Source organism: Pelodiscus sinensis, chromosome 8 (assembly GCF_052426305.1).
Source record: "Pelodiscus sinensis isolate ZL-2025 chromosome 8, ASM5242630v1, whole genome shotgun sequence".
In the NCBI taxonomy this organism is placed as follows: domain Eukaryota; kingdom Metazoa; phylum Chordata; order Testudines; family Trionychidae; genus Pelodiscus; species Pelodiscus sinensis.
This window is the reverse complement of record NC_143059.1, coordinates 20,441,951-20,465,520: the sequence shown is the minus strand read 5'-3', so window position 1 is coordinate 20,465,520 and position 23,570 is coordinate 20,441,951. Positions and strand designations below refer to the sequence as shown.

The 23,570-nt window shown below is 42.7% G+C and overlaps 1 protein-coding gene across 2 annotated transcripts in view; it reads right to left on the bottom strand.

Annotated features, from left to right (window-relative positions):
* Window positions 1-23,570, bottom strand: part of BICC1 (BicC family RNA binding protein 1) — a 242,065-nt gene that overhangs the window by 99,110 nt on the left and 119,385 nt on the right. For both annotated transcript variants that reach the window (XM_075934848.2, XM_075934849.2), the window contains one exon: window positions 22,858-22,927. In XM_075934848.2, the coding sequence (XP_075790963.1) occupies window positions 22,858-22,927 (70 nt within the window). The remainder of the gene's footprint in view (window positions 1-22,857; window positions 22,928-23,570) is intronic.

Genomic DNA, 23,570 nt, shown 5'->3' with positions numbered 1-23,570 from the left:
TTGGCATGCACACACAATATTACTGATTTAATAAAAAGTTTAATTTAAAAGTATGCAAACATTAAAAATGACGTTATCAGACTGTAAGACACCTTAACATCAGAATGATTTTTTTTTGTTAAAGTGGGGATCCAAAAGGATGTAAAGGAATTTTGCTTCCTGCATAATCTGTAGCAAAGCTGACAGAATACTTAGACCAACAGTTCTGTTGTCATGGGGACCAATAAGAAAAAACCATTTAAATGCCAGGATTTTAAAAACTCTTACTGAACTGCTATAAAATCAGATCTACACTTTATACCTTGGGAACCCAAGCTAAATAGCTGTAAAAAATTCTGTTCACAAAAGAATAGTCCTCAATAAACCAGTAGTCTTGAGTTCTCCTTCCATTAGTGTGTTCTGACCAGGGCATGCCAAACTAAAGGATTCAGCTGCCTAGCAGGTAGTCATAGATACATATTAAGTATGCAGAAAAGCATGAGAGATAAGACCACAACCATGCAGTTTAAACTGTTTCCACAGCTGCTGGCTCATTTTATTTCACTTATGGTAAAAGTTGTTAATGTATTTCCCTTTAAGCATGTTTGGAAATTATACAATTGGAGCACAAATATGGAATATAATCTTAGATATAAGGACATCAAAATCCATGGGACATACCAATCTCATATGGTGTTGCCTCATTTTTTTACATTCTGTGATCTAATTCTCCATAGCAATTGAAGAAACATAAGGAGCGAGTTTAAAAGTACACTACTAGAGGTATTTGAAGACTTATGTGTAAAATTAGTTGGGGTCTCTGTTATAGCAGACAGATGCCTACTGCTCTAAAACAACTTTCCAATTAATGCTAACTGGAATCTTTCATGACATCTCATTCAAAAAAACTGAAAGAGTGTGGAGATTGACTACATTTCTTACTAGGGATGTAAATGTCTAGACAGCTACCCAATGAGTAAATGCCTATTGGGTCATTGAGTACCAACTCAATTAGTGATTTCCCCCGCCCCCTTGCTGCCTCTATTAGAGTGAGGCAGCAAGGGGGAAGCACGAGCGGGTGCTGTGGAGATCCGGCTTAAAAGCTGATTCCCCCATCAGCATATCTCTGTGGGGGCCAGATGAGGCAGGGGGCAGCGGGGAAATGGCATGAGTGGGAATTGGAAAAAGTCCCGCTCATGCTGGTCCCACTGCTGCTCCTCTCCCTTTGAAATGTACAAGAGCTGCCTGTCGCCATTGTACATTTCAAAGGAAGAGGCAGATGGGAATTCATGCCAGCAGGGACTACTTTACTCCCTGCTGATGCGAGTTCCTGCTGCCTCTCTTGCTTTGAAACGTACAGGAGATACCCGTGGCTCTTGTACATTTCAAAAGAGAGGCAGTGGTTCCCTGTATATTTCAAAGGCAGAGGCACAGCGGGAAAGCGAACGCCCCCCTTATCAACTAATCCAGTGGTCAATGGACCATTGATTATCGATTAGCTGATTATTTAAAATTTAACATCCCTATTTCTTACCCCATAAAAGTGGCCCCCTGTTTAGCTTTATACTGCAGAGCGTGCAGTGAAGTCTCCCCAGGAGTGTGGCCAGCAAGGACGGCAGGCTCCAGTCTGCAGAGGAGAGCAGCAGCAACTCCTGCCAGCCATGTTTCTGGGAAGGCTTTGCTGTAGGCTCTGCAGCCAGCTCCCCTAGAACGTGCTGGCAATCCCTGCTGGCCCCACTTCCGGGGAGCCACAGCATGTAACCTGCAGCAGGGGGTAGGAACCAGGAGTTAGGCTGGGCCTGCGATGGACAGGGGCTTCTCTGGCTGGCCAAAGCAATCCATGCCTGTGGTGGATCCTGCAAGGCTGGAGTAACCCCTTTCCCAGGGCAGGTGGAAAGCTACTCTAGTCTCTACCAGTTAACCAGAACTGGTAATCCTCACCAGTAAAGGGAAAAGGTTTACTGGTTAACTTTTTACATCGCTACTTTGAACATAGCAACTTGGATCATAATTTGTTGTTATCTGTAGGTAAGGTTTAAGGCAATAGAGTGCAAAAAATATTATATATACCATCTACATGTTTTGTTAGTCCTTAAGATGCTAGTAGACTAATAGTTGTTTTTTTCAGTTTTTCCTGTTACAGACTAACTTGGCTACCTCTCTGAAGCTTTTATATTATATATTTTTAAGGGAAAACTAAATACATGAGCTATAGATATCTTTTTAAAAAGTTAAATATCGTGCAATATCATAAATATACCTTTGAGATTAATGGAGAAGTATTCTGTTAGACATTTGCCACCCTGTGGATTTGGCCCCAAAGGGGCCAAGAAGCTTGACAGCAACTGCACAAGCAGGCCCGGCCAAAGAGTTTGTGGGGCCAAGGTGACATGTTGTGGTTAACTGCACTGCATGGCTAGACAGCTCCCAACTAGGGCAGTAAGCGAGCAGACAGGTAGGAGAGGCCGGGAGCCTTCAGGGTCGCACACTGCCCGGCAACCGCCTTGCTTGCCTTGCCCTAAGGCCGTGCCTATGCACAAGCTAACAATGTCCCTTTCTCCTAGCCACTGTTGGGTAAACTTGCTCTTAATCCACCCAATGGATTCTCCACAAGCTAGACTTACCAGATACAAACCTAAGACATGGCCAAGATAAATGCAATTATTTATCACATGGCTATCATACCATTCACTACTATCTTATTCTTCTCTGCCAGAACTTCATGTAACAATGCAAACTGTAAAGCAATCCCAATAGCCTTTTAGGTGTTCTTTTTTGAAAAACTGTATCTTCTGCTTGCTTTCCCAAATGTGGGATTTTCCTCTACTAAAAAAGTAAATGATCAAAATGCAGAATTATCAATATTCCATCCTAAAGAAGTTTCAAGAATCTGAAATGAAACGCTACTGACAATTAAATCTTTTCTAAAAAAAGATTTTTTGGAAAAAAGCGTTTGAAATAAAAACATAATCATGTTGTGTGGTTGCAAGTTCTACTGATCCTGTTTGAGTAATGCATGAATGCTGCTGCTACAGGTTGCACTTCTAAAATCCGGGACTCTCTGGTCTGAAGGACCATGGATACTACTGGACCAGAGAGCCCCAGATGGTCAGATTCAGGATCTGGGCTGGTGATGGTAGAGCTGGCGCAGTGGGGAGTACAGCCTCCCCCCACCTCACCCGGGCTAGTAGTGAAGAGTACAGCCCTGCCCTGGAGCACAGCTATGGTGGCAGTGGGTCCAGCACAGCAAGGAGTGCAGCTCCACCTCACTGGAGGCAGCAAGACCAGCACAGTTGTGGACAGGCCGGCATAGCAGGGTGTATAGTCCTGCCTGAGTCAGAGTCAGCAGAGCTGACATCCAGGAGTGCAACCCCAGCCAGAGTCAGCAGGCTGGGGAACATAGCCCTAGCCCTGGATGGAAAGCACAGCCCCAGCAGGACTGGTGGCAATAGGCCTGCAGCAGGGAACAGGGCCAACAGATGCAAAGGGACCCTTAATCTCTCCTGGTCCAGAAAACTGTCATTTGGGACTACTCAGATCCCGAGATTGACAGACCAGGGAGGTCCCACCTATATCCCTAACACAGAAAGAGAAAAAAATTATGCTATGTTATTCTTAGTGTGCATATTTGCGTATTTTTTACATTTTCATTTTACTAGTTTTATCTCTAAAGCTAGAGTACCAGGTACGTATGACCAACCATCTAACCTCAGAAAAATGACAAATTAAATAAAATTATAAAAGTATGTAACTGCTGAAAATTACTTAAAATATGTATTTCCTGTATGTAAAGAAATCTGATAGCTTTCTTTAATAGGATAACGAGTCTGTGGATAAGAGAAAAGCGGTGGACGTGGTATACCTAGACTTCAGTAAGGTGTTTGATACGGTCTCGCATGATATTCTTATCAATAAACTAGGTAAATACAACTTAGATGGAGCTACTATAAGGTGGGTGCATAACTGGCTGGATAACTGTACTTAGAGAGTAGTTACTAATGGTTCACAAACCTGCTGGAAAGGCATAACAAGTGGGATTCCGCAGGGGTCTGTTTTGGGACTGGTTCTGTTCAATATCTTCATCAACGATTTAGATATTGGTATAGAAAGTACGCTTATTAAGTTTGCAGATGATACCAAGCTGGGAGGGATTGCGACTAATCTGGAGGATAGGGTCATAATTCAAAATGACCTGGACAAATTGGAGAAATGGTCTGAGATAAATAGGATAAAGTTTAATAAAGACAAATGCAAAGTGCTCCACTTAGGAAGGAACAATCAGTTTCACACATACAGAATGGGAAGCGACGGTCTGGGAAGGAGTACGGCAGAAAGGGATCTAGGGATTATAGTGAACCACAAGTTAAATATGAGTCAGCAATGACTGTTGCAAAGAAAGCAAACATGATTCTGGGATGTATTAACAGGTGTGTTGTGAGCAAGACACAAGAAGTCATTCTTCCACTCTACTCTGTGCTAGTTAGGCATCAATTGTAGTATTGTGTCCAGTTCTGGGCACCGCATTTCAAGAAAGATGTGGAAAAATTGGAGAGAGTCCAGAGAAGAGCAACGAGAATGATTCAAGGGCTAGAGAACATGACGTATGAGAGAAGACTGAAGGAATTGGGTTTGTTTAGTTTAGAAAAGAGAAGATTGAGGGGGCACATGATAGCAGTTTTCAGATATCTAAAAGGGTGTCATAAGGAGGAGGGAGAAAACTTGTTCATCTTGGCCTCTGAGGATAGAACAAGAAGCAATGGGCTTAAACTGCAGCAAGGGAGGTTTAGGTTGGACATTAGGAAAAAGTTCCTAACTGTCAGGGTAGTCAAACACTGGAATAAATTGCCCAGGGAGGTTGTGGAATCCCCATCTCTGGAGATATTTAAGAGTAGGTTAGATAAATGTCTATCAGGGATCATCTAGACAGTATTTGGTCCTGCCATGAGGGCAGGGGGCTGGATTCGATGATCTCTTGAGGTCCCTTCCAGTCCTAGTATTCTATGATTCTATGTACATGTTAACTGTAAAGTACAAAAATTCAGGAAGTTCAAGGACTTAAGATACAACAACTGTGTACTTCACCATAAAACAGTGTGTTCTTTTCCTGTGGTATAACGTTTCTATTTCCTAATTCTGATGTAAATGAGACAATGACTCCCACTTACCTATTGTAGGACAGAATATTGTTCATGTGTGTAGCAGTTCAATATAATTTTGGTGTCAATTCCACATTTGGGAAGGAAACATTTTTGACCAAGTTGATTTTTTTTAAAAACTGCAACTCGGTAGTTTATAATAAGGATCAGTGAGAAGAACACAAGAGTGAAAGTCAAGGGTGAATTGTATATGTACAGGCAGTCCCCGAGTTACGCGGATCCGACTTATGTCGGATCCGCACTTATGAACGGGGCTTTTCTCGCCCCGGAACTCACGGCGGAGGTACCACCCATACGTGCAGTGGTCCCGCCACCGCGTCCTCCGGGGTGAGAAAAGCTGCTCCGGGTGTCCCTGGTCTGCTGGGGGGGTCCGGAACAAAGCCTTGGAAGCGCGGGACCCCGCCGCCTCTGCGGCTTTGCTCGGGGTGTCCCTGGTCTGCTGGGGACCCCTCCCAGCAGACCAGGGACACCCCAAGCAGACCAGAGACACCCGGAGCAAAGCCTTGGAGGCGTGGGACCCCGCCGCCTCTGCGGCTTTGCTCTGGGTCTCCCTGGTCTGCTATTGCGCCCCCCCCCCCCCCCCGCCCCAGCAGACCAGGCTTTTTTTGTGGACGCCTGGGGTAGAGCAGCTGGGGTGCTGCCGGGTTGGTCCTGGGGGGACCTACCCGGCAGCGCCCCAGCTGTTCTGTCCCAGGCTCCAGATTCAGCCACTGTTGAAACTGATCAGTGGCTGATTCCAGGAAGCTGGGGGCAGAGCAACTCTGCCTCGGGCTTCCTGTAGTCAGCCCCTGGTCAGTTTCAGCAGCAGCGGCTGAATCTCGAGCCAGTTCCGAGTTACGTACAAATTCAACTTAAGAACAAACCTATAGTCCCTGTCTTGTACGTAACCCGGGGACTGCCTGTAGTTTATCGCATGGCTATCACCACAAGCTAAGCAATGATTAAATATTTATACTGGATACACTAGCTTGTTGAACATTTCACATACATTAACTAAAAAATTCTTCCTGTCACAGAAGAGACAGATCTATGATGTAGAGATTATTTAACAAGAGAAGGGAAAAAAATGGGGGATTTGTAAGGTAGGATGAGATTACACAAAAAAGTCTCAGTACTTATACACTTAAATTAGTATTTTAAAGAAACTTCACATTTTAGTGCATTTCTTGCAAGCTTCACTCATATCACAAAATGTCTCCTCAAAGCTCTAGGAACACTACAGACAATATATAAAATCACACAGTGGCTTGGTTGTCATATACTGGAATGCTCTAATCTCAAATGGATTTTATGTAAATTTTGTAAGCTCTATGTCCCACATATCTTGATTTATATTTTACAAAATAAACACATCTTTGATAGTAAGTACCTAAAACTTAAAAATATCCCAGTACAAAATATACCCGCTAGTGCAAATCTAGTATGTATTTGAGAGAGATTGTCTGTTTCTGTGTGTGTTCAAGAACTCTTTCTAAATGTTAAGAGCTAGGACCACCAAATTTGTTATGCAGCTTCCTGTTATCATAACTTAAAGCAAGGTCAAGGTTTGGTTGTGCCAGGACAATGAGATGTTCCTGGAATCCAACTGTTTCTCATAAAATGGGAAGGGAGGGCTCTGGTAGCAGAACGAGTTATACTGTATAATGACCGCTGGGAACAGCAAGGGGCCAGAGGTGGGGACCGGGACAGATATAACCCCCTTGGAGCAGCAGGGTTGGAGAAACGGACAGCTAGCTACTATTGTCTGTGTGGTGGTCTGTCCCCAGTGGCTCCCCGAGCTGTACCCGCTGCAGAAACTGGCCAATGGGAGTGGATAGATTTTGCTGGGGCTGGGACAGCATGAAAAGCCTCCATCCTCTCTCCCCAGCATCCAGAGCATAGAACAACAAGCCTTTAAAGCAGCTCCAGTTTCTCTCTGCCTAAGGGCCCCAGTGAGGTGGGCCCTGGGCTGGACCCAGCGGCTTGGCAGGCTGGATCCGGCCCACTGGTTGCCTCTTACCCTCACCTGCCTTTGGTATTGCTGCCACCACCCAAATGCAAAATGCCCTTTGAGAACCCAGGAAAGAGCATTTAGGAATTTCTTCCTGTGGGATACCCTCAAACTCCTCAACCCTCCCTCTGGAGACAGCTTGAAAAAATGTAATTTCTCCTAGTAGTATGACTTGCAGTCTTACGCACATGCATATAGAACCTCCTGCCTTCTAAGACAGAGGAAACATACTATGGTCTTAAAAAGATTATTTTTTATTAACAAAACAAAGAAAACACACTTGGTAAATCATTACTTGATTAGTAGGTGCCACAGAGCAAGTAAAAAGGGGAATTAAAAACAGAGAATTGCTTCCCTGGGATTCATTTTGGAATGTTACAGTATAAGGGGTGCAGTAGTTACACATGCTCAGCATAAAGAAGTCCAACAAATCCAAAAATAAAAAAATAACCTCATCTTGTCTGACTAAACATTCCCTATTCTACTCAGATATCTGTTGTTTCAAGGTTTAATTCTTCCCTAGGCATGGATGTAGCTGGATTCTCCATGCTCAGTTTCTTGACTTAACTCATGTCTCCCATGTTCTTCTTTGGTCACACAAAGACAGGAACAGGAAGGTAATTGCTTTCAATTCTAAAACCCACACTGTTTCTATTGGCTCTCCTGGCTTCCTGCTAACTCATGTTCTGCTTCTCTAGCATTCCTGGACATTCTTTAGGTCCCTCTATCTGTGGATTTAAACCTCATAGGCAAAATGATGAGGATCAGGTTTCAAGAGTTAATCTGTGAAAAGACTTTAGTTAATTGAATAGCTAAAATGTCCAGAAAAGTATATTACTCTTCCCATTCATTACTAATACAATATCTGCTTTCAGCGTAAGTGAAATGTTATGGAAGAATATTGCTTGAGAGGATGAAAGTGTTGAAAAGATCAGACATTAGACAGGGTTTCCTGAAAATGAGGAATTGTTCCAGATTGACATGTCATTAAAGGAGGCTTTGGAACAAATTGATAAATTAAACAGAAACCAGTCATGAGGAGCAGAAATCAAATGTGAAATTGCAGGACTAATAACTGTGGTTTGTAATCTATCCTTCAATCAGCTTCAAGTGACTGGAAAATAGCTAATGCGACACCAATTTTTAAAAGGTCTCTGGAGGTGATCCTGGCAATTACAGATTGGTAAATCCAATTTCAGTACTGGTCAACTTGGTTGAAACAATAGAAAAGAACAGAATTGTCAGACACATAGATGAATGTAATTTATTGGGGCAACATGTAAAGGAAAATCATGCCTCACTAATCCACTAGAATTCTTTGAAGGGATCAACAAGCATGTGGACAAGGGGGATCCAATGTATGCAATGTACTTAGATTTCCAGAAAGCTGTTGACAAGATCCCTCATCAAAGGCTTTTAAGCAAAGTAAGCTATCATGGGATAAGAGGGAAGGTCCTCTCACGGACTGATAACTGCTTAAAAGGTAGGAAACGAAGGGTAGGAATAAATGGTAAGTGTTCAGAAGGGTCAATACTGGGACCAGTCCTATTCAACACATTCATAAATGATCTGGAGAAAAGCGTAAACAGTGAGGTGGCAAAATTTGCAGATGACAGTATACAGCTCAAGATAGTTAAGACCAAAGCAGACTGTGACAAACTTCAAAAAGATCTCACAAAACTAGGTGATTGGGCAACAAAATGGCAAATTAATTTTAATGTTGAAAATGCAAAGTAATGCATATTGCAAAATATATTGCCAAGTACATGTATAAAATGATAGGGAATAAATTAGCTGTTACCACTCAAGAGAGATTTTGGAATCATTGTGGATAGTTCTCTGAAAACATCCACTCAATGTGCAGCAGCAGTCAAAAAACTGAACAGAATGTTAGGAATAATTTAAAAGAGATAGAGAATAAGACAGTGAACATCTTATTGCCACTACATAAATCCATGATGTGCCCACATCTTGAATAATGCATATATAGATGTGGTTGCCTCATCGCAAAAAAGATATCTTAGCACTGGAAAAATTCAGAAAAGAGCAACAATATTATTAGGGGAATGGAATGGCTGACATCTGAGGAGATATTAATAAAACTGGGATTTTTCAGTTTACAAAAGAGGAGACCAAGGGGAGATACGATAGAGTTTTATAAAATCATGACTGGTGTGGAGAAAGTAGATATGGAAAAACTATTTACTTGATCTCATAACTAAAGAACTAAGGGTCACCAAATGAAATTAATATGTAGCAGATTTAAAACAAACCAAAAGAAGCATTTCTTCACACAACACACAGTCAACCTGTGGAACTTTTAGCCAGAGGACACTGTGAAAGCCAGGACTTTAACAGTATTCAAAAAATAACTAGATAAATTAATGGTCCTTCAATTATTAATAGACAAGATGTGTAGGATGGTTTCTCTAGTCTCTGTTTGTCAGAGCAGGAATGGAACACAGAGGAGGGATCATTTAATGATTTCTCTCTGGGGCACCTGGCATTGGCCACCGTCGGAAAATAGGCTAGATGGACCTTTGGTCTGATCCAGTATGACCGTTCTTAAATATCAAAATAATGATATTAATGGTGTTAACATTAATACTTTTGGGAGAGGGGGAGCCTATACAGGAAGGATGGGCTCCACCTAAACAAGGGTGGAACTAGACTGCTGGCACTAAACATTAAAAAGGCCGTAGAGCAGTTTTTAAATTAAGAGATGGGGGAAAGCCGATTGGTGCGGAGATGTACGTACATCGGAGGAAGACTTCTCTTAGAGGAGAATCCATTGATAGAGATTCTCTAAGCTGTAGTCAGAAAGAGAGGAGGGGAGAGGACAAACCATGGGCCAGAGCAGACAAACAACTGCATACAAAGAAATCCAATGCATCAGGGAAGGGCAGACAAATAAGCAGTGGCAAATTTTTAAAGTGCTTGTATGAAAATGCTAGGAGTCTGACTAATAAGATGAGTGAACTAGAGTACCTCATATTAAATGAGGAGATTGACATAATAGGCATCACCGAAACCTGGTGGAATGAGGAAAATCTGTGGGACACAATCATACCGGGATATAAAATATACAGAAAGGATAGAGCAGGCCGGCTGGGTGGCGGAGTGGCACTGTATGTGAAAGATAATGTAGAATCAAACGAAATAAAAATATTAAGTGAATCAACACGTTCAATAGAATTGCTATGGATAGTAATTCCATGCTCCAATAACAAGAAATTAGCAGTAGGGATATATTACCGACCACTTGACCAGGACAGCGATACTGACATTGAAATGCTGAGGGAGATTAGAGAGGCTACCAAAATAAAGAACTCTATGATAATGGGGGATTTTAATTACCCCCATATTGACTGGATACATGTCACCTCAGGAAGAGAAGCGGAGATAAAATTTCTCAATGGCTTAAATGACTGCTTCTTGGAGCAGCTGGTGCAGGAACCCACAAGGGGAGAGGCAATTCTTGATTTAATCCTGAGTGGAGTGCAGGATCAGGTCCAGGATATAACCGTTACAGGACCGCTTGAGAATAGTGACCATAATATAACAACATTCAACATTCCTGTGGTGGGAAGTACACCTCAGCAGTCCAGCACCCTGGCATTTAATTTCAAAAAGGGGAATTACGCAAAAATGAGGAGGTTTGTTAAACAGAAATTAAAAGGCACAGTGACTAGAGCCAAATCCCTGAAAGCTGCATAGAACCTTTTTAAAGACACCATAATAGAGGCCCAACTTAAATGTATACCCCAAATTAAAAAACATAGCAACAGACCTAAAAAAGAGTCACCGTGGCTTAACCACCATGTAAAAGAAGCAGTGAGGGACAAAAAGGTATCTTTTAAGAAGTGGAAGTCCAATCCTAGTGAGATAAATAGAAAAGAACATAAACACTGTCAAATCAAGTGTAAAAATGTAATAAGAAAAGCAAAAAAAGATTTTGAGGAACAGCTAGCCAAAAACTCAAAAAGAAATAACAAAAAGTTTTTTAAGTACATTAGAAGCAGGAAGCCTGCTAAAAAACCTGTGGGTCCCCTAGATGATCGAGCTATAAAAGGAGCAATCAAGGACGATAAAGCCATTGCGGAGAAACTAAATGATTTCTTTGCTTCAGTCTTCATGGCTGAGGACGTTGGGGAGATTCCTGAATCTGCACCGTCCTTTGTGGGTGATGAATCTGAGGAACTGTCCCGGATTGAAGTGTCATTAGAGGAGGTTTTGGAACAAATAGAAAAACTTAATGTTAACAAATCTCCGGGACCAGATAGCATTCATCCAAGGGTTCTAAAAGAACTCAAATGGGAAATTGCTGAGCTATTATCTGTGGTTTGTAACCTATCCTTTAAATCGGCTTCCGTACCTAATGACTGGAAGGTAGCCAACGTGACACCAATATTTAAAAAGGGCTGTAGAGGTGATCCTGGCAATTACAGACCGGTAAGTCTAACTTCAGTACTGGGCAAATTAGTCGAAACAATAGTAAAGAATAAAATTCTGAAGCATGTAGAAGAACATAATTTGTTGGACAAAAGTCAACATGCTTTCTGTAAAGGGAAGTCATGTCTTATTAATCTATTAGAGTTCTTTGAAGGGGTTAACAAACATGCGGACAAGGGGGATTCAGTAGATATACTATACTTAGATTTTCAGAAAGCCTTTGACCATGTCCCTCACCAAAGGCTCTTGTGTAAATTACATGGCCATGGGATAAGAGGGAAGGTCCTTTCTTGGATTGAGAACTGGTTAAACGACAGGAAACAAAGGGTAGGAATAAATGGTAAATTTTCAGAGTGGAGAGGGGTTACTAGTGGTGTACCCCAAGGGTCAGTCCCGGGACCAATCCTTTTCAACTTATTCATAAATGATCTGGAGAAAGGGGTAAGCAGTGAGGTAGTAAAGTTTGCAGATGATACCATACTGTTTAGGATAGTCAAGACAGAAGCAGACTGTGAGGGACTCCAAAAAGATCTCACCAAACTGAGTGATTGGGCAACAAAATGGCAAATGAAATTTAATGTGGATAAGTGTAAAGTAATGCACATCGGGGAAAAATAACCCCAACTATACGTACAGTATGATGGGGGCTAATTTGGCTATGACAAATCAGGAAAGAGATCTTGGAGTTATAGTGGATAGTTCTCTGAAAACTTCCACACTGTGTGCAGCAGCGGTCAAAAAGGCAAATAGGATGCTAGGAATTATTAGGAAAGGGATAGAAAATAAGACACAGAATATCTTACTGCCCCTGTATAAAACTATGGTACGCCCACATCTTGAATACTGTGTACAGATGTGGTCTCCTCACCTCAAAAAAGATATTTTGGCCTTGGAAAGAGTTCAGAAAAGGGCAACTAAAATGATTAGGGGTTTGGAATGGGTCCCATATGAGGAGAGGTTAAAGCGACTGGGACTTTTCAGTTTAGAAAAGAGGAGACTGAGGGGGGATATGATAGAGGTTTATAAAATCATGAGTGGTGTGGAGAGGGCCGATAAAGAAAAGTTATTTATTAGTTCCCTAAATAGAAGAACTAGAGGACACCAAATGAAATTAATGGGGAGCAGGTTTAAAACTAATAAAAGAAAGTTCTTCTTCACACAGCGTGTAGTCAACCTAGGGAACTCCTGCCAGAGGAGGCTGTGAAGGCTAGGACTATAATAGAGTTTAAAGAGAAGCTAGATAATTTCATGGAGGTTAGGTCCATAAAAGGCTATTAGCCAGGGGATAGAATGGTGTCCTTGGCCTCTGTCTGTCAGAGGCTGGAGAGGGATGGCAGGAGACAAATCGCTTGAACATTGTCTTCGGTCCACCCTCTCTGGGGCACCTGGTGTTGGCCACTGTCTGTAGACAGGATACTGGGCTAGATGGACCTTTGGTCTGACCCAGTACAGCCGTTCTTATGCTCTTATGTAACATCAAAATAATTATATTAGCGTAATAATTGTGGCATATAATTATACAATCTTTTTGAGCCATTACAGGAATTTCTTGCCCCACCTTGGGAATGATTTATCAATTTTGAAAATTTATATGCACCCAATGTAAACACAAAAATGCAGGCTTGTCTTTCCACTGGACAGTAGATATGGAAATAAGCTTTCTTCTCTTAAGTAACCACTAAGGTAGGAGAGCAGGGTTAGAAGGATGAACTGGAAATATGGTCTTTGATGATCAGGAAGAGCTCTGGGCAATGGGATGTGCTGTGCAGGGCAAGAATGGAGAGAGAAAGCTGGCAGAGGGGAATACAGCCACTGGAAATGAGTAACTGATGAGCTGGAATAAGGAGTATCTAGAGCCCACCCTGTACTCTGACTCTGCTCATGCTTCTAGGTTCTCTGTTACCTGCCGTTTGTGAAGGAGCATCTTCCTCCAGCCTCTCATCTTGGCTAGTCTCACCAGGTCAGAGCTTTAAATGTCCAAGCCCTGCTGCATGAACTATTCTTCAAGGAAAAACTTAAACAACAAATGGTCTGGTAGCACTTTAAATACTAATGAAACATGTAGAAAGACTGTTTTTCTTTTCTATTTTTAAAGAAGTTCACCTCCACAGAATACAACCATATTAATGAAGGCAGAGAAAGCAGTAATACCTGTTCAGATCTTTAATCTCCCAATTAATAAAGACCTGAAGCCTATGCAATATGTGCTTCAAGAAATATGACTTGGTCTTAAGTACAATGCTCAGTAAAACAACTCTACTACCATCATTCACTATCTCTAAACATGTACAAGTAAAGTCAATGAAAATAAAAGAAAAAAGTATATTCATTATATCCCTTAATCATCCTATCATTACTAACATCGGTCACTCACTTCTCATTCTCTCCATTTTGCAAACAACTTTTAACTGAAAATCTGAACACATGGTTTCCTTCAAAACTTATTTTAGTGTTTGGAAAAATATATATTTGTTTGGAAAATAAACAAACATGTATTTCAAAATGTTTTATCTTCAGGGCCTCCCCATAACAAACACACACTAAAGCATCTGTTACTTGTTAGAGCAGGAAATTCTGGCTTTTGTGAAGTCATACAGGATATTTTAGCAATTTTGTTAAAAACAGTATCTTTGATAGGCAAGTTTCACACATTCTAAACAGTTGGAAGGTCCAAAAATAAAATATTCTGTGAATCATCTATTTAGGGAGGAATGCAGCCAATGTGCTATTGTCTATTATAAAATTACTATCCTTAATAATAATCATACAAAGCTTTATCATCATTTCACAGATGAAGAACCAAGAGGGTAAGTGGATGGGATTGTCCTGCCTTGGGCAGGGGGCCGGACTTGATGACTTCCTGAGGTCTCTTCCAGCTCAATGATTTTAAGTGACTTAGTCTTTTTCTACTCATTTTGTGCATTGGTTCCTCCAATACTATACCTTATCAGCAGTACCAGAGAGCCTAGCTGGGTCCCCTGACTCTCACTGCCATGCCCTATCTACTGGGGATGTTAAAGTGCATTTATTTTTCTAAACGTGTATCCACTGAAATTTTCAGCAGATACACATTTATACACTGGGGGAGGAGATGGTAACTGTTGCTTAGGGGAGGCAACAGCAGGGGGAGGGAGAGAAGATGGCTTCGCGGGAGTCAATATGAGTGGAAGCCAGCTTAAAGCTGGCACCCCACAGGCACTGGCCTCCGCTGCCTTTGATACAGAGGCAACAAGGGAGAGTGGAGGCTTATAGTTGTTATGATTAACTGATAATCCCAAGTTTATCAGTTAATCGTGTATAAGACCATAAGAACGGTCATACTGGGTCAGTCCAAAGATCCATCTAGCCCAGTATCCTGTTTTCCAACATAGCCAGTGCCAGATTCTCCAGAGGGAGTGAACAGAACAGGTACTCATCAAGTGATCCTTCTCATGTCATCCATTTCTTGTCGCAATTCCAATCCATCCTGGCTAATAGCCATTGATGGACATTACCTCCATCAATTTATCCAGTTCTTTTTTGAACCCTGTTAAATTCCTGGTCTTCACTATATCCTCTGTCAAAGAGTTCCATAAGTTGACTGAGAGCTGCATGAAAAAAAAATTGGTTTCTTTAAAACCTGCTACCTATTAATTTCATTTGGTGACCCCCTAGTTCTTATGCTATGGGAACAAGTAAATATTTTTTCCTTATGGATTTTTTCCACACGTGTCATGATTTTATAGTCCTCTATCATATCCCCCTTAGTCTCCTCCTTTCTAAGATGAAAAGTCCTAGTCTTTTTAATCTCTCTTCATATAAGACCCATTTGAAATCCCTAATCATTTTTGTTGCCCTTTTTTGAACCTTTTCCAATGCCAATATATCTTTTTTGAGATGAGGCTACCACATCGGTACACAGTATTCAAGATGTGGGTGTACCATGGTATTACATAGAGGCAATAAAATATCCTCTGTCTTATTCTCTATCCCTTTTTTAATGATTCATAGCATTGTTTCCTTTTTTGACTGTGGTTGCTCATTGAGTGGATGTTTTCAAAGAACTATCCACAGTGACTCCAAGATCTCTCGCTTGAGTAGTTATAGCTAAATTAGCCCCCATCATATTAAATGTATAGTTGGGATTATGTTTTTCAATATGCTTTACTTTACATTTATCAACATTACATTTCATTTTCCAGTCACTTAGTTTTGTGAGATCCTTTTGAAGCCCTTCACAGTCTGCTTTGGTCTTAACTATCTTGAGTAGTTTAGTGTCATCTGCAAATTTTGCCACCTCACCCTTTTTCCAGATCATTTAAAAATAAGTTGAATAGGACTGGTCCCAGTTCGAACCATTGGGGGATACCACTAGTTACCTCTTTCCACTGGAGAGGCGCAGCACCCCACCGCTGCTGCGGCTTTGCTCCCAGTGCCCCTGGTCTGCTGGGGACCGTCTCCAGCAGACCAGGGACACCGGGAGCAAAGCCAGGGAGGCGGAGTGGTCCCGCGCCTCTGAGGCTTTGCTCTGGCAAAGCCTCAGAGGCGTGGGACCCCGCCGCGGCTGCGGCTTTGCTCCCGGTGTCCCTAGTCTGCTGGAGACGGTCCCCAGCAGACCAGGGGCACCGGGAGCAAAGCCGCAGCAGCGGCGAGGCGCGGCACCACTCCCCATGTCTCTGGTCTGCTGGGGGGGGGGGAGCGCGCAGCTAGTGCGCCCCCCCGCCCAGCAGACCAGTCTTTTGTTGTGGACCCTGGGGCAGAGCAGCTGGGGCGCTGCCGGTTGGCCTCTTAAGGGGGGGTAGTCTTATACAGCGAGTATAGGCGAAAACCTATGTTTTAACTAGAAAATTAGGGGGTCGTCTTATATTCCCAGTCGCCTTATACGCCGGAAAATACGGTACACAGTATTTCTTTTTAACAGGGGCTTAGTCAACTTGATGTAACATTTGTTGAACTTGTTTGAATACAAGCAATTTTACCAGTATTCAGTATAGGGAAATATTGTCACCTTATATGTATATGCAGTAAGGAATCATGATATTTTCCTGATTATAAAGGTTATCAGGGCCATAAGGGTCATAGAATACTAGAACTGGAAGGGACCTCATGAGATCATCAAGTCCAGTTCTCTGCCAAGCACCATTCTAGATCATCCCCGATAGATATCGCTCTAACCTGCTCTTAACTACCTCTAGTGATGGAAATTCCACAACCTCCTTAGGCAATTTATTCCAGTGCTTTTCCACCTTGACAGTTAGGAAGTTTTTCATAATGTTCAACCTAAATCTCCCTTGCTGCAATTTAAGCCCATTGCTTCTTGTCCTGTCATCAGAGGCCACAGAGAATGATTTTTCTCTCTCCTCCTTCAAAAACAATTTTAGATACCTGAAAACAGTCTTCTCTTTTCTAAATGAAACAAGCCCAATTCTTTCAGTCTTCCCTCATAGCTCATGTTTTCTAAAACTTTAATTACTTTTGGTGCTCTTCTCCAGAACTTCTCCACATCTCTCTTGAAATGCAGTGCCCAGAACTAGACATAATACTCCAACTGAGGCCTAATCAGCGCACACTAGAGCGGAAGAATGACTTCTCATGTCTTGCTTACAACACTCCTGTTAATGCATCCCAGAATTATGTTTCTTTTTTTGCAACAGGGGCACACCGTTGACACATATTTAGCTTGTGGTCCATTATGATTCCTAAATCCCTTTCTGCAATACTCTTTCACAGACAGTCACTTCCCATTCTGTATGGCTACGTCTACACTGGCCCCTTTTCCGGAAGGGACATGTAAATTTCACCAGTCGTCGTAGGGAAATCCGCGGGGGATTTAAATATCCCCCGCGGCATTTAAATAAAAATGTCCGCCGCTTTTTTCCGGCTTTTAAAAAAGCCGGAAAAGAGCGTCTACACTGGCCCCGATCCTCCGGAAAAAGTGCCCTTTTCCGGAGGGTCTTATTCCTACTTTGAAGTAGGTTGTATTTCCTGGCTCTAGCCTGGATGATGCAGCCCCTGCCTGCGGTGGGAAGTGGGCTACTCCAGCCTAGCAGCAGGTGGGGGGAAGAGGGGGAGCAGCTCCAGCCAGGCTGGCGCGACACTCCCATCTGCTCTCCCTGTTAGTCAGTTTACGAACCCAGTATGTTTAACAGGTTAACCAATTAAACAGAATTTTACATCCCTAGTACCAATCTACCAAAATTTCAGGTCATCTTTACTAATGTGGTCTTGGTGAAGAATTAAATGCTAGAACAGAGCATAAGATACCCTGCATCACATTTATCACCATTCAAACTGCTAAAAGACTTCTGCCTATCAGTCTGCAGATTAACATTTCTTTTCTGTAGGGGTTATTCTTCTTCTTTCCTAATAAAGTGACTGCTTATTAGGGACTCATTTTCCAGTCAAGAAAATGGGCTACAGCAGGGATCCTGATCCAGACCACATAACAATTTGATCCACCCGCAGACTGTATATCTCCGCTTACTATTTATGTCCTGCCAGTTCTTCAGAATTTGTACGAGGTCGCTCAGGCAGTGGGACTGTAAGGGCTCGCAGCTCCCGGTCGTGGTATTACTTGGTAGCGGCTGGAGACACAAGCCTTTTAAACAGATGCAGCAACCCTGGGAAGCTGCCAGGAACGCGGTAGTAGTATGGCTGGGAGCCTGGCAACCTCTTAATTCATGCTATTTAAAGGGCTCCTGCCCCACTGCTACCACATTGCCTAGCAGCCACCCAAGGCTGCTGTGGCTATTTAAAAGGCTTGGGTCTGTAGCCGCTGCTAGGGTAGCACCATAACTGGGAGCCGAAATTCTGTGTCTCTGGCAGCAGAACATAAATAGTAAGTGGCCAGATGCAATCCACAGGTTGGATCAAATTGTTAGGTGGGCCAGATCCAGCCCACAGGCCGTATCTTACCCAGCCCTGCAGTAGATGGTGATGTAATTTCATTAAGATGACATGTACGGCTTCTCACAGCTTACCAAAAATCATGGACTGCCCCACTCTCCCCCCCATGAAAATTATTGCCCATCCCTGGGCTACTGTCAAATGTCTCTGAACACTGAGTGGCTGGTTACACTGTTCTGACTCTACTCCTTTGTTCCAGCTCTTAAATGTTATAAAATGATGTCAAGACACATCAAACACTTCACCAGTATTATTTTTCCATAGAAACAATTACTGTGGTTGAAAATTAAGCAATTTATTCAAATGTAAATGGCATGGGAAACAGCATGGACTATTAAACTGTGGGCCATCCTATCTAAAATGTAGGTTCTCCCCCAAACTTTTGCTATAATTCATTAGCTTGTGTGTATGCACACAACCTCCCATGTATATGACAACTGAACAAGAATACAAAACCATACCATTTTTAATTTTTAAGACATTGCAGAAGTGTTTCATTTGTATTCTGCCACTACTCTACGTTTCTTTTGGCATTAAGACTTACCATGTTTCTCATTATGTGTGCGTGGTTTAGATGATATTTCCCTAGCTGTATTAGTTTGCATTTTTTTCAAGCTGCATTTCATTGTCATTTTTTTTTTTATCAGGTTTCTAGTCTCCTAGGACTCTTTGTATTTCTCTTCTCACTAGCATTCACCCTTTCTTTTAATTTAATGTCATAAGTAAACTTCATTAATGCACATTTATTTCATCACCTAATTCATTAAGATGTTAAAAAGTCACCTACACTTAGTATTGCTTCCCATGAAATGAACTGTATTCTTTCCCATGCTATTATGTGTAAATATTTCCCTGTTTGTGTGACATTACCCTCCCCAGATACATCAAGCTAAATCAAAGCTAGAAAGGGTTGTTGAACAATGTGGTGGGGTCACCAGTCCCGCCCCCTTAAACACCAAGGTCTGGTCCTTTAACTGTAGGCCTAGTCCTCTGAAAACAGGCCTAGCGGCCCAGTCCTTTACATATAGGCCCCACGGCCTAGTCCTTTATGGGATCCCTTGTTGTCCAGGATCTGGGAGGAAGGGGTAGAGGGGCCCGGGCCCTCCCTCTCCACCGGGCCCCAACCCAGGGCCCTATCAGTGGCGGGTGGCTCCCACCACAGGCTCAGCGAGGAGTTCTCCCTGAAACTCTCTGAACCCGCTGCGGCCTTTCCTGGTCCCCACCTTGGGTTGCTTCCTACCCCCTCGCCCTGGCTGACAGAGGTCCCACCTGTGGATGTGGGTCCAGCTACAGCAGCACCATTGGCAAGTGTGGGTTGGGAGACAGCAGGGGCCGAGGCAGCACCAGTGTCTAGGGGGGGCTGCACAGCGCAGCCGGTGTTGCAATCTGGCTCGTCCCGGAGACAACAGCGGCAGGGGCAACTGGTCCAGCACCTCTTGTTCCAGCTGCAATGGCTGTGACTCCTGTGTCTGGAGAGGAACTCCTTCCCCTCCAGCAGCCCGCCCCAACTGAGCAACCTGCAGCCTTTTATACTTGGGCTGCACTGCAAGCATGCCCAGCAGGGCTGTGGGGGAGGGGCGTATTCTACCCAATAGGTGGACTCTCCACCCCCTTGTTCAGTGCGGGGCTGGCCAGCCCCATCACAAACAACCATGCAGGAAAGGTACAATAACATAGATATGACAGCTTCTTGGGTACCCAGATTCAAAGGAGTTAAATGGACCATCAATTGGTGGGAGAATATACTCACCTGGATCCTATCAAGGCAAGGCTATTTTACTCTTTCCAGGACTAAGGCTGGGAAAAACAGAACTCAAAATGCTCACAGACCTTATCGAGTGAAGAATTTGGAGTGAGTTTAGAGTTACTGGCCAGGATGTATGTGCAAAAAGGCTGACAGTCAAATATTCCAACAGGGATAGCGCTGCAAGTACCTTAGGATGCTCTCGATCATCCCGTCTCAGAGACTGAGAATAAGCCCAGTCTTCCTGAGATGTCTGTGGATAGAGTAGTGAAGCTTAGGGATGTAAAAAAAGTTAAAATTGTTAACTGGTTAACCCCTTGCCCAGCCTCCGCCACACCAACCTGGGCAAGAGAGGAATGGAGGGGTCCTGCTGGCCTGCCAGGGGCTGGGGATGACAAGCCCCAGAGACCTACCTGCCTGCCCTGTGTGGCTGGGGTCGGGACACTGCTGGGCTGCTGGCAGGTTACAGCCTGGGCTGATACCATGCCTGGCCACGCGAGGGGCCACAGTCCCTCTGGGCCAAGGCCAGGGCTGGCATGACACCCCCATGCAGGCGGGGTCCTGCTGGCCCACGCAGGTGCAGCCTTGCCTACTAGTCCCCCATAGCGGGCTGGACTCAGCTAGGGCTGATCCAGCCTACCACAGTTGGCTGTGATACAAGTTACCTAAGAAGCATTCCAGTAAGCCTAATGCTTACTGGTAACCGGTTAAACAGTTAACCTTTCACATTCCTAGTTAAGCTTAGGTAAGGAAGTGTGTGTGCAGGTGTCTTATTTTAAAATCAGTTTCTCAGAGCACTGTGAATCCACCTGTTGGGCAAAATAAATCAGGCATTGTTTTAAATAAACTGTTTCTGTCCCACTGCAAATGTATGCTATTACAGGCTCCCATAGAGAAAAAAAACTGTGGATCTAGCGCCAATTCGACTTAGTGAATTCTCACAGTTTTAAAAGGGGTGAACTACAGAATTCCATCCAGACAGGTATGGGGCCTGATGCATTCCTTCTAACTCAAGAAGGGTATGTCTACACTACCCCGCTAGTGTAGACATACCCCGTTCCACGAGGCGTACAGATAGTTCGGAATGGTTCGAACAAGCCGGCATTTAAAAATGGCGCCGGCCGGCTTATGCAAATAAAGCCCAGGAAATTCAAATCCCGGGCTTCATTTGCACGTTCGGTATGCATACATTACCCCGCTAGTTCGTACTAGCGGGGTAGTGTAGACATACCCGAACAGACAGCCGCACAGTTAGCCATGACAACTTCAAAACACAGTCCTGAACGCAATCTATTACTCTATACCCTCTGTTCATGGCTTTCTGCCAGATTTCCTCCTATATCTGTGGGTATTAGGCAGATTTGAATTAATCTTGCATACAAGACTTCAATAGCAAATAGTTCATTAACATCCAAATGGTATTACACGTATTGCTTTTCCTTTACTTTTTTTTAAATTTGGTTAAAAAGTATGGAATATCCCCATCTCTTTTAAAACTCAGACTAGCACCTTGAAAAAGTCATATCATGAGACTAAAGTAAGCAGAAGAAGACCTGGATAGAGAAAAGGTCTTCATGGAGACTTTGCTTTTTACCACTGATTATAAGCATTCCTTTCCTACCTATGCAATCCTCATTTCTAACTACCACTACATAATTTTTCCCTTATGCTTTCTTTCTGGCTACTCTTTCCTCAAGTGGTATGCATTCCTGAACATACATGAATGCAATCTGTCTCCTTGCAGCATATGGGGGGGGGGGGGGCGGAACTCTCTTAGGCTGAGTCTCTCTGGCTCAAAAAAATACATCCTGAGCCTTTATGAACAGACCTTCTTAACCGCTCATGAGTTCTTTCTCTGTTCAAAAGGGTAAGGGAATGTGACCAATTTGGTTTAAGAGTCTATAATTTATCAGAGCTTTTAAGATTTTGCAAATGAGAGCCAAACTCCATTTTCTGACATCTTCTACTTTGCCTCCATCAACTACTTTTTGTGGTTATTCTGCATTTAATTGTTTACAACACTGAAAAAGAATACCAATATTTTCCCCTTTTGACATATATTTCCCTTACATTTCAAACAGATTATGGACAATATACCTTGGTTTTCTCATGTTCACTTTCATCTGTGCATCAGCATCAACCAAAATGCCCTCAGCACTCTGACAGATTTAATTCAAGGATTACTCTAGTAGCAGTAGGAAGTCAGTGTTCTCTCTCTCAAACACACACACACACACACACACACACACACACACACACACACTCCAACAACAGTTTGATTCCTTGAGCTACAGTCTTAAAACACAATCAGTATCCAGTTCCATAAATTGTAGATTATCTTAATTTGAACATTAAAATATTAGACAAAATCGTAGAGATAGTCATGATTACATTGACGACTAGTCAAAAGCTTCAAATACATGAAGTTCTAGACTAGTTTGCTATAAAATGTCAGTCAAATCTCTAAAATTTACAAGGCAATTCAAATGAGTAGAGAACAAACACCCAAGAAAAATAAAAAAAACAAGTATTCAGGGTCTAATATAAGAAATCACCTCGTCTGTGATTCAATTAAATGTTATTTCAGTGGGTTTACTTTCACAAAAAAATCAATTTTTTAAAAAATATGAAAGTAAAACAAGCAAATATACCTTTTTTTGACTTTGCTCCAATCTTCAGCTTGGATGGCCAAGCAATTTGTGTGTTTGTTTCTTCCATAATCTGTTAAAAAAAAAAAAAAAGGTTTTAAATTCAACTTTTCTCCAATCATTCTATATTTTTGTGATGAAATCATGTAAAAAGATTAATATGTGCCCTAGTGAATATATTTATATATTATAGTTAAAGCTCATGGGGTTTTGGGGAGAGTGTGTGTGAGAGAGGTTGATCTCTTCTTATTCAAAACAGCTTGAAGGAACCAAGTCTCACATCAGTGGCCTCATGCAGCTTCCATTGGAGATAGGGTTGCCAGATGTCCGGTACTGACCCGGACAGTCCAGTATTTTCACCTCCTGTCTAGTAAAACAATTCAGAAAATACCGGAAAAATGTCCAGTATCTTTTGATTTTTTTCCCGGTCAGGAGGCCAAAATATTGCGTGATTACCTGGTTCCACAGGGGAGCTGTCTAGCCCGGAGTAGGAAGACAAGATGGTGGATGGCTGCCGGCAGCCTGTTAGCATTTCTTAAAGAGGCCATGCTGGGTTTTTTTTATTATTATTATTATCAGGGCTCGCCGAACTGCGGCAAGCCCTGCTCGCCAGTCGCACTGTCCAGCGATCTGCTCATGCGCAGATCACCCAAACTCAGCTCTTCCGGGTTACAATCTACTCGCCACAGGCGAGTAGATTGTATTATTTGTCAAAC